This window comes from Dasypus novemcinctus, chromosome X, assembly GCF_030445035.2.
Source record: "Dasypus novemcinctus isolate mDasNov1 chromosome X, mDasNov1.1.hap2, whole genome shotgun sequence".
NCBI classification, from domain to species: Eukaryota; Metazoa; Chordata; class Mammalia; order Cingulata; family Dasypodidae; genus Dasypus; species Dasypus novemcinctus.
The window spans coordinates 66,716,774-66,728,415 of record NC_080704.1 but is presented as its reverse complement, the minus strand read 5'-3'; the positions used below and the strand labels follow the sequence as shown (position 1 = coordinate 66,728,415).

At 49.4% G+C, this 11,642-nt stretch overlaps 1 protein-coding gene across 1 annotated transcript; it reads right to left on the bottom strand.

Moving 5' to 3' along the window:
• Positions 1-9,556: 9,556 nt before the first annotated feature.
• LOC139437989 (endogenous retrovirus group K member 8 Gag polyprotein-like) lies at positions 9,557-11,438 on the bottom strand. Its single transcript, XM_071212966.1, has 2 exons — positions 10,399-11,438; positions 9,557-10,304 (listed from the first exon to the last, which is right to left on the bottom strand). The coding sequence occupies exons 1-2, from the start codon at positions 11,436-11,438 to the stop codon at positions 9,557-9,559; spliced, it is 1,788 nt and encodes a 595-aa protein (XP_071069067.1).
• Between the last annotated feature and the right edge of the window lie 204 nt (positions 11,439-11,642).

Below are 11,642 nucleotides of genomic sequence, written 5' to 3'. Positions count from 1 at the left end.
ATCCCACTTTTTGTTACCTTAGGCATTTCTGGAGCCCTAGCCACTGGTACTGCGGAGTTAGGACTCTCTCTTACCCAATATACAAAATTATCTAAGCAATTAATTGATAATATCCAGGCTTTGCCGAGCACTATACAAGATATTCAAGATCAAATAGACTCTCTAGCTGAGGTAGTGTTACAGAATAGAAGAGGGTCAAAGCTGCTTACAGCAGAACGTGGAGGAATATGTCTAGCTCTGCAGGAACAGTGCTGCTTTTATGCCAACAAGTCTGGCATTGCTCGAAATAAAGGTAAAAGGCTTCAAGTGCAACATTCTTAATACCCCATAATAATACAAAATGGCTGTGTTCCTCCACTGGCCTGACCCCATGTCTTAGCGTCCAAGCCCTCAACACCACCCATGAAACCTGCATGATTGCTATTATACTCCCCCGCATTTATTTTTATAATGATAACCACTTCTTTAACTCCTGGCAGCGCCACCTCCTACCAGCCTATGTACAAAAAAGAGAAATCATCACTGCCATCACAATCGCTTCACTTTTAGGTCTCGCTGGAGCTGGTACTGGAGTAGCAGCCCTAACTACACAACAAACTTCTTTCTCCTCTATCAGGCGAGCCGTCGATGAAGATATAGCCCGCATCGAAATCTCCATTTCCCATCTAGAAAAGTCCCTAAATTCATTATCTGAGGTTGTCCTCCAAAACTGCAGAGGGCTCCTCTTCCTTAAGGAGGGAGGGGTTTATGCGGCATTAGGAGAGGAATGCTGCTTTTATGCTAATCATTCCGACCTTATTAGAAAGAACATGGCTCAGCTCAGAAATGGACTAGCAAAGCGTAATAAAGAGAAGCCCAAGGAAACTTCTCCTGGGGGTTTAATGGAATCCTCCCTTATATTCTTCCCATATTGGGCCCACTAATAACTATACTCCTCATATTGTCTTTTGGACCTTGGGCCGTAAAAAGAATTATTCAGTTAGTTAAGGACCAGGTTGACTCCGCTCTCGGCAAGCCCATTCAAGTGCATTATCATCGGCTCCACCTTGCTGATCAAGGTATATCTATGGACCATCCAAATTGCCCCCCTCTATGACATCAACTCCCCCCACCTATAAGCTGCTGAGTGCAAGGTACAACACTGCAAGAGACGGTTAGAGGTAAGCACAAACTAGCTGTTCTCTGAGAAGCATGCCTCATCGATATAGGGGTCCACTCTGTTCACAAAGGCCACTAAGCAGGGTGCTTCGACCGCATTCAGCCTGCACAGGTAGGCGGGATGCATCGACAGCATCACTGGCCGCTCAGGGAGCTGGGCTGGTTAGCCAATGACGGGCAACTGAACTGACCTAACAGTCAACCTAAGACAGGGACATGGCCTTTCGCTGCCATGCTTCCCAATGACGGGTAAGACTGGTCACGTGTGTGAGTGAGCTAAAACGGCTCACCGGGTGCAGTTCCAACCTAAGACAGGCACGGCCCCCCCTTTTTTCTATTCACCCTTGTAGCACAGTCGGTAAAGCCCCCTCTTCACATCGAGAAAATGAGGCCTCTGTTTCCCTCAGTTAGCCACGCAGAAGGTACTGTGCTAATATAAGAAAAAGGGAGGAGATGTTGGGAGCGATAAAAAGAATGTATGTCGACCTCAGCGAGAGTCAGTAGCACGGCTGCCAGAGAAGAGCCAACCCTCTCATTTGAGCAAACTATAATTAGCTCCTCACAATATGCCAGGTCCCACAACATGGCAGAATCCAAATCTGCCCTGTCACTTCCTTATTCTTCTTCCCTTTCAGGCCTTTGTTCTCCGTCTTCCCGCCACTGCCCAGACTGATAAGGCAGTGCGCAGGTGCAAGGCGGGGAAACTGAAACCCACCCTACACGTCAGTAGCAACCATAACCAATCCCTAACTTTCACCTCCGCCTATTACCCCTCCCCTTCCCAAGAGTATATATGCTTTGTTCCCCTCAATAAAATTTGCAGCTTGATCCTCACCCTGTCTCGCTGTCATTCCTCGCATGTCCTGTCTCACCATTCCCATCCACACAACCACGAGCCCCTGTTTACTGCCCCGCTGGCCGGGGCATTCACAACTCCCCTCACCACACTCCTCTGTTTTGAAATCTCTTAGCCATATAAATTCATTTGTCTTTGCCATTTTTCCCTTTTATTCAATGTCTAAAAGGAGTTTTTAACAAATTGTCTTACATGTAGGCTGAGATATTCTACTGGAATGAGTTGACCCTTTTATTCAAGATCTCTTTCTAGTTGCATCACCAGTTATTGATTGTAGAAATCCCTCAATGCCAGGGGGCTCATGCTGGGGGGAACGTAGTGCATTTAAATGGCTGTCTCTGAGACCCTGCCAACTTGTGCACAAGCATGACCCCTCTGATGACCTCCTGACTCATTTTGAAGTCTCTTAGCCATAAAAATTCATTTGTCTTTACCATTTCCCCCTTTTATTCAAGGTCTTTTTCAAGTTGCAATCTTAGCTGATGATTGATAGTAATCCCTCGGCTCCAGGGAGGCTCATCCCCAGGAGTCATGTCTCACTTGGGGGGGATGGGGAGTGTAGTGCAGTTACATGCTAAATTGGGCTTAGTCACCCTGCAGCTCTAGGCTTAGTTCATATTTCAGGCACATGGACTCATAAACATAGTCATCAATATCAAGGGCTCATTGTTGGACCATCCTTCTTCATTGGTCTTTGCTGTTGCTGTTGGGGGATTGTTGCTGTTTCATTGGGGAATGTGATAGAGCTCCCATGGCAAGTAACTCAGCACTCCCTAAGATTTTGTTTGTAACTTTAACTACTATGAAAATATCCAATATATATCTGAACATTTTTATGTACCCTATATACATGTCCTGGAGAACTCCCTCCCAACCATGTGCCCCCCATCAATAACATCCCACACCAGTGTTCCTCCCCTGCCATAGTTGAACCTCTCTATGGTCCAAACTTCTTCACAAATGAAGCCTAATATGTTACCAAATTCTATTAATAGGAAAATGATATATAGTGCTATGGGTTTAAAGATTAGAAATAGAAAACATACTAATTTAGAAAAACTTACAGCAAAAATAAATTGGGATATTAAAACAATTAAAAACAAAAATTTTATAAAGCTTGTTTTTGACAGTTTGCCTTTCATCACTGCAATAGATGTTGCCATGTATGTACTTTGGCTAGGCAATTACTGTCATTTCTTTTTCAGTGTCTACATCCTTTCTTTTTTTTCTAATTTTTTATTTTGTCTTCACAAAAGTTTTATATCTTAGTAATTCACATATACAATATAGGGGACTCCATATATCTAACATCAAACCTTTTTCCCCCTTCCCCAGGAATGATCTTATTTTGATGACTAATTCTGTCTCAGTAATCCTGATACTTTTGTTGAGTTCATCAATTTTTTCTTTGACAATATAGGCTGCTTTTATATTTTAGGAATTTATCCAGTTACTCTAAATTAGCTATATTGTTGACATCTGATTTTTCAAAGTATCTTTTTATGATTCTCTTTATTGCTGTAGGGTCAGTGATGATATCTCCTTCCTCATCCTATTTTATATTTTGGCATCTACTATCTTTTTTTTCTTTGTTACTCTTTCTAAGGGTTTTTCCATTTTAGTAATCTTATTGAAGAACCAGTTTTGGGGTGTCTTTACTTTTTCTAGTGCTTTGTTATTTTCAGTTTCATTTAGCTCTATTCTAATCTTTGCTATTTATTTTTTCTACTTACTTAGCAGTTACTTTGTTGTTCTTTTTCTAATTCCTCCAGGTGTGCAGGTAAGTCTTTGATTTTAGCTCTTTTTTACTTTTTAAATATAAGCTTTTATGGCTATGGATTTCTCTGTCAGCACAGCTTTTCCTCAATCCCATTGGATTTGATACATTTTTTTCATTTTCATTCATTTCAAGGTTATTACTGATTTCTTTTGTGATTTCCTTCTTGTCCCACTCTTTTTGTAAGAGTGTGTTGTTTAATTTCTATACTTTTTTTGTCTAATCTGATTCTCTGCTCCTTACTTATTTCCAGCTTCATTCCATTGTGGTAAGAAAAATTACTTTGCATAATTTCAAACTTTTTGAATTCATTGATAGTTGTTCTGTAGCCTAACATAGTATATCCTGGAGAATGATCCATGTGCACTCAAGAAGAAGGCATATTCCACTGTATTTGGGTGTAGTATTCTGTAATGTCTATTAGGTCCAGGTCCTCTTATTTATTATTTAAATCTTTGTTCCTTTATTGGTTGTCTGTCAAGATGTTCTGTCTCATAGTGATAATGGTGTGTTTAAGTCTCCACTACAATTGTAGAGTAATCTGTTTCTCCACATAGTTTTTCCAGTGTTTTCATAGTGTATTTTGTGGCACCCTGGTTAGGTGCATAAATGTTTATGATTGTTCTTTCTTCTTCATAGATTACCTGTTTCATTAATATATATTGTTTTTCTTTGTCTCAAGAATAGTTTTGCATTTAAAGTCTATTTTGTCTGATATTAGTATAGCTACTCTTAGCTCTTCTTTGGTTATTGTTTGTAAAATTGGTTTCCAGCCATTCACTTTATGCCTCTTTGCATCCTTGGTCTTAACATGGGTTTCTTGTAAAAGGCATGTAGATGGGTCATGTTTCTTGTACATTCTGCCAATCTGTGTCTCTTGACTGGTGTCACTGAGTGGGAGGGTTTCAACTTCGCTCAGGCCCGAGAGTCGGGGGGGCTTGCTCCTGCCGATCCTCCAGCGGGGGGTGCCCCGAGAGGGAGCACCGGATCTCCAGGCATGGGGGACGCGCGGTTGAGGAAAAACCACGGAGACCGCTTGAGCACAAGAACAGGTCTGCTTTATTGTGGAAGTACACTTAGTTATATAGGGTTGGGTAGAGGGAGGAGTGTGATGAAGGGAGGGTTATCTACTGGGTGGCTGTGGATAAGCTAAAGCTGATGGACCGACCTGAGGTAAGCAGTTACTGGGGAAGAGGGCAGATTGTAGGTTGGCAATATCGGCGGGACTGGCGGGAAGGACGGCGGAGGCTGGAAGGAGAGGAGGGGTGGAGAAAGGCGGTAACAATTGCTCCTTTTGTTTTAAAAAGAAATAGAAGCAACAGGTTTTGGTGCGCACCGCGGGTGTAAGTGACTCAGTGTGCGTAGCAACAAGAGACAAGGATTATGAGGAAGAGGAGGAAAAGGAGGTCATAGGGACGGGTACTGGGGTGAGACGAGGGGCGGGGGGAGACCACGAGGGCCGGCTGGCCGTGAGCAGACAACATAGCATCTGGCCAGGAAGCATGTGTCTGCCATTAGGGTCGGCGCACACCGGCGCCTGGCGCGCGCCGAGCCTTGCCAGTGAAACGGGCCCGTGATATCCTCGAACACCCCGCCCGAGGGGGAGGAATAGTTGGGGAGAGGTGAGGGGAGGAAGACAAGAAGCTATAGGCGTGTGGTCCGGAGCAGGTGGCGAGGGTGGAAGGGGCGAGGTGGATGGCTGGGGGGGGACTCAGTGGTGGCGAGGCGTTGGTAGTGGACTTGTACAAAAGAGCTGAACACTGCATTGGCCTGGTCTTTGGCAAGGTGGACTATCCTTTTGATGGCCCAGGGCCCACAGTGAGGGCTAGAAGGATAATGATAAGGGGGCCTAGGAATGGGAGCAGGTATGGGAGGAGAGAGTGGAAGAATGTAGAGGAGTAGTTGTCGCGTTCTCTTTGGCGTCGTTCCAGGCCTTCGCGGACCTTTTGTAGGCTATTTTCTGCGAGGCCGGTGGTGTCGGCATATACACAACACTCTTCTCCAAGGGTGGCGCAGAGGCCCCCCTCTTTGAGCAGGAGGAGGTCAAGGCTGCGGCGGTTCTGGAGGACAACCTCAGAGAGAGAGCTAAGGGAGTTTTTTAGATGCTCAACAGCCTCTTGGAGATAGGTAATATCTTGATCGACTGCCTGTTGGAGGGAGGAAAGAGGCGGATTACGTAGCAAGGGCGGTGATCCCTGTGCCTGTGGAGGACTGAGAATCTGGTTTGGACCCACTGGGGTGGAACGTGAGGGAATTGGCTCTTTTTTTATAGTGATAATGGCACCGTAATCGTGGCCTACTGCATACAGGTGGGCTCCCCACATGCGGCCCTGTAACCAGAGGTCGGAGTTGGGGTCTTTAACTGTGAGTGTGATGGTGTTCCATCGAGTAGCATTACGCTGGAGAGTGAGGTATGGGTCTTTGTTGGGGGCGCCGGACCATCCGTGGGCGATGGTTTCGCACCCCCAGGAAGGACAGTAGTAATGCGTTGGGTCATGGCATCCTCTGGCAGAGGATGGGCACATGTAGAAACCTGTGGCAGTGACTCCGCCTGCCCCCAAATTATAGGACGGACGGTTTATGAGTCCAGTGAGATTGACGACATCAGTTGTGAAAGAGGGGACGGAGGCGGTTACGTTTGAGGCGAGGAGCCTTTTTGTTCATGGCAGCTCTCGCAGGTTAAGAGGGAGAGGGTCCACTTGAAGGGCTGATGACTCAGGTTGGCAGCAGCTGGGAGAGCGAAGGAGGCCAGAACGATGAGGATGGTCGCGAGGCAGCACGGAGGCATCATCCGGTGGCGAGGCATCGAAGGCATAGGGTGCTGATCGTTCGGTGGAACTAGTGGGTCAGTGGCAGGCCAGATGCAGCGCCCAGGAACCCAGAGCGGCTGCGGTTCAGAATCTGGAAAGACGCAAGCAAAGCCCCTCCCCTGTGCTAGGAGGGGAGCTGGATCTTGCCAATGCTTGTGGGTAGGGAAGAGTCCATTGTCATCAAAGGTTAAAAGATTGTGATGGATGAGGCAGGCAGTCACGAAGTCAGCCGGGGCCTTGTGGGGAGACAAGGCTGATTCCTTCTGAATGAGTAGCTTGAGCTGTCGGTGAGTGCGCTCGACAATTCCTTGCCCCAGTGGATTGTATGGAATGCCAAAATTATGTGTGATGTGATACATCTGCACGAAGCTGGCGAAGGCGGTGCTGCGATAAGCAGGACCGTTGTCTGTTTTGAGGTCTCATGGAATTCCCATGAACAAAATAGCCTGGCGAAGTGCTTTGATGCAATGTTTAGCACTTTCTCCTGTGAGAGGAACTGCATAACACAGGTGCGAAAAGGTGTCAATTGCCACATGAAGATATTTGAGGCGGCCAAATGCACTGACATGAGTGACATCTAATTGCCACCTTGAGTTCGGGCGGAGGCTGCAGGGGTTAGCACCCTGAGGCTGCAAAGGCCCAAGTGGTAACAATGGTGCGCAAGTCCGACATGCACGCACAAGGTGTTTGCATGTTTCAATGGGTAAGTTTGGGAAAAGCTTTCGCATGGACCGCGCAGAGAAGTGAAATTGGGAATGCAGAAGCTTAGCTTGGTTGACAAAGTCTCCAAGCCGCGGTCCATCGATAGAGTCTTCATGAAGGGTGACTGGGTTTATTCGGCGGGTGGACACTGAAGCGTCGGCAAGGTCATTTCCTTGAGTTAGAGGCCCCGGAAGGCCCGAATGACTTCTGATGTGAGCAATGAACCAGGGCTGCTGCCATTCTTCAAGCAGCCGCTGCACGAAGGCGAGCACCCGATTGATGCTCGAATCACTTGGCAGGAAAGTGGCAAGCGGGAGGCTGCGACACACCTGAAGAGTGTATAGGCTGTCAGTAAAGATGTTGAGGGTCTGGTTTGGGTGGAGATTGAGGACTGCAGCGACAGCTAGAAGCTCGCCTACTTGAACGGAAAAGTCATTTGCGAACAGCAGTTGTCATGGCTCAGGAATCTCAGGAGTGTAGATGATGGCGGCCGTTTTAGAGGCATCTGTGAAGGCAGTGATGGCTGAAGGAATTGGGTTCCATGCGGGCAGTGGACGGAACGGGTTGGAAAACGCCAATTGAGACATTCCTTGTAGCAATCGGTGATGAGGATAGTGGTTGTCAAAGGAGCCACGAAAGAGCTTTACTAGGCTCTGCATTTGAGCATTGTTCATGATGAGAGAAGTGACTTCTTTGGCATCTAAAGGCCAAACAATGGTGTGCAGCGGGACGCCATATGTTTGCATGGAGAGAAGTACTAAGTCAGTAGCCAACGCAATCCATGCCTTTATAAAAGGGCAAATTTTTGGAAGCTTGCTTTTGGATGTATGCAGGAAAAGGAGAGGGCCATCTTGCCATAAGAGGCCTGTGGTAGTGATTGGCGTTGGCAGGATTAAGGCTAAAACTGGAAGGTCAGGGGAAAACCTCTCTAGGTGCCATTGCTGTAGAGCGGCACTGACCTGTTGGACGGCTTCTCGGGCAGCGGGGGTGATGGTGATGTTATGAGTAACTGCAGTTGGGGGGCTATCCTTGGTCTGCAAGAGCTCGAAGAGGGGCTGCATTTGCGCTGTTGTGATGGGGAGGGCTGATCGAAGCCAATTGATTTGCCCGCAAAGCCGTTGGAGCTCAGTGAGTGTCATTTTGTGAGAGATGTGAATTTTTGGGCTCGCAGGTTGAATGGACTGGTGAAAGTGAAAGCCCAAAAATTGAAAAGGAGGTTGGAGGTTTATTTTGTCCGACTGCACAGTAAGCCCGAGCCTGGAGAGGTTTGTTATTGTTGCCGAGAGCAGATCATTGAGGAGCGCATGGGAGCTCGCTGCCAAAAGGAGGTCATCCATGTAGTGGAGGATGTATGTGTGCTCCGGATTGAACTTGGAGCGCAGCGGCTCAACGGCATGGTTGACATACAACTGGCATATAGTAGGGCTGTTGCGCATGCCTTGAGGTAATACTTTCCATTGAAATCGCTGTGCTGCCCCTTGGTTGTTGATGCGTGGAACTGTGAACGCAAACCTTGCACAGTCTCAGGGATGGAGAGGGATAGAGAAAAAGCAGTCTTTGATGTCGATGGTTGCTGCATGAAAATGTTGGGGGACTGGGGTGGGATGCGGGCATCCTGGCTGAGGTGATCCCATTGGCTTAATATGCTTGTTGATTTCACGGAGGTTGTGGAGAAGGCGGAACTTGCCAGTGTTTTTCTTGTTAATGAAGAAAATTGGTGAATTATAGGGACTAGTGGCTCAATATGCCCCGCTTGTAGCTGCTCTTCGACGAGGGCAGAGAGAGCTTGTAGCTTGTGAGCTGGCAAGGGCCACTGCTCGACCCAGATGGGCTCCTCTGTGTCCCATTCCAGAGGGATAGGGTCAGGTTTTGCGATGGGAGCAGTGGCCCCTATGAGGGGGGGGGGTAGCGCAGCTGAGAAGGCTTCTGTGGTGATTCGGGCTTTTAGCTGGCTGAGGACATCTCTTCCCCATAAGATCATCTGGACTGACGAGAGGACGAGTGGGCAAATTTGGCCTTCGTGACCTTCTCGGTTGCTCCTGTGCAGAGGCTGAGATGTTTTCCAGGAGGTAGCGGCTCCTGTGGTGCCGATGACTTGAGGGCCAGTTTCGAGGGGCCAGTGATTGAACGCGGCGATCTCGAAGGGAACACAGGAGACTTCAGCACCAGAGTCCAGAAGCCCATCGAGCCATTGTCCATCGATTTTAAGCTCTAATGAGGGTCTCTGGTGGCGTGTGATGGGCATTGTCCACATTATGGCTTGGGAGTCTTTCTGAGGACCTCTTGCGGGTGGGGCTGAGGCCTGCCCCGCTGGGAGTTTAAAGGCTGCTGGTAGTTTTGGATGGCATGGCAGTCACGAGCCCAGTGATATCCTTTTCCACAGCGTGGACACGGCGTAGAAGGGCCTCTCGGTCTTTGCGGTGGCAGGGCGGAGCGGGGTGCTGGGCCTGGCTGAGGGCACTCGCGGACAAAATGCCCGGACTGACCGCACCGAAAGCAGATGGAAGTGGGAGTAGATGAAACGGCCATGGCAGAAGCAAAGGCAGCAGTGAGCGTTTTGACTTGCGGGTCAACGTCGCGGCAGGCGAGAACCCATTCGTGGATAGCTTTGTCACGTATGGGGAGGACTACAGCCCGGAAGGGTGCAAGGCATCCATCTATGATGAGCTCTTTGGCGAGTGCGAACTCAGCGTCTTCACTAGAAATTTTTCGCTGGCAAGCTTCCAGGACACGGGCAACGAATGCTGGGAAAGTTTCATTAGAGTCTTGAAGCAGCTGCGTGAGCTTGGTGGGCTGCTTGATGGAAACTAGAGAGAATGACCGCTGGATGAGGACCTTTACCCGGTGCCAAAACCCTGGGTCAATTTTGAGATAAGAACGAGGGTTTGCATAATTGTTGGTGCCTGTGTATGCATTGGAGGGATCGAGGATGCCAGCTTGGGCATTTTCCACGATTTGCCGGTCAACAGCCACTTGGTAATGGGCATCAGGATGGCATGGGCTAATACAATCCAGTCATATGGGAGAACGAGTTGGGTCCCCAACTCCTCAAGTAGTTGCTGCGCATAAGGGCTGCCAATTCCGTCTTCCTTTACAGCTTTGCGGAGGGTCCTGACCTCTTCCGCTGTAAAGGGTAGACTAGTCTGAGGCCACTGCGGCATAGGCTGGGGTTTAGTGGGTAAAGCTGGGGGGTATGAGAGGGTGCCCCACTAGGATTAGGTGGAGGGCTACTGCCATACGGTGGTGGCGAGGGATAAGCGGAAAATAAGTGAGAAAATGGTGGCCTGGCAGCATCTCGACGACAACAAAATGGCGGCGGGGCACTTCCGGGCAAGTGAGAAGATGGCGGCCTGGCAGCTTCCGGGCGATGACAAAATGGCGGCGGGGCACTTCCGGGCCAAGATGGCGGGGTAGCCGCGTCACTTCCGGGTGCCGGCCAAGATGGCGGAGTAACCGCGTCACTTCCAGGCGCCGGCCAAGATGGCGGAGCAGTTGCATCTGGTTGTGAACAAAATGGCGCGGGGGAAGCTTCCGGTTTAGCGGAAGATGACGGCCCTGCAATTTCCGGGGCGGAACCAGATGTGGACTGGGCAGGAAGAGGAGGGTAGAGGCGGGAAACTGACGAAGAAGAAGCCGGATGCGCGCCATTTTGGACAGAGGTGGAGGAAGAAGGCGGAAGTTCGCCATCTTGGGGAGCCGTAGGAGCGGCCTCGGTGTGCCGCAGGGAGCTCAGACGGGGGGGCTCACGCTCGAGGGCGGCCGCAAGTTGGTCAGACAGGGAGTCAGTGTCGGCGGACTCATTGGGATCACAGTCTAGAGGCTGCTTGGGAGAGGCCTCATGAATAGTCTCGGATGGGGCACCGAGGAGACAGGCGCGGATGGCGACGAGAACGGGTAAGAGGCCTGGTGGGAAGGAGCATTTTTCATGCTCCATTGCAGAGGCGACTCGATCTATGAGTCGTGAGTACGTATCTGGGCTCCAGAGTTGACAGGTGGCGAGCCACGGATTAAAAGGGAGCAAGAGATCCCAGTACTTTTGGAGCTGCCGCAGGGAGACGTGGACTCCATTGGCATCGAGCAGGGCAGCGAGGGCCCTGACTTGAGGCGCCTGACGCAATGACAAAGAGGCGCCCATGACGAGATAGGAATGGGACGACGGCGAGGGGTCCCTACCTGGAGATGAGGAAAGCCGTCACAATCACAGCAGCAACAGCAGCAGAGAGGGACCGGGGGAGGAGCTGCCCCACGTTGTTGGGCGCCAATTGTCGCTGAGCGGGAGGGTTTCAACTTCGCTCAGGCCCAAGAGTCGGGGGGGCTTGCTCCTGCCGATCCTCCAGCG

Excerpts from the sequence above, each read along its gene's own strand:
- LOC139437989 (XM_071212966.1), bottom strand. The coding sequence starts at position 11,438 with ATGGGCGCCTCTTTGTCATTGCGTCAGGCGCCTCAAGTCAGGGCCCTC. Across the intron at positions 10,305-10,398 it reads TCAGGACCCTCCGCAAAGCT|CCCATGCCATCCTGATGCCC; the intron begins GTAAAGGAAGAC and ends GGATTGTATTAG.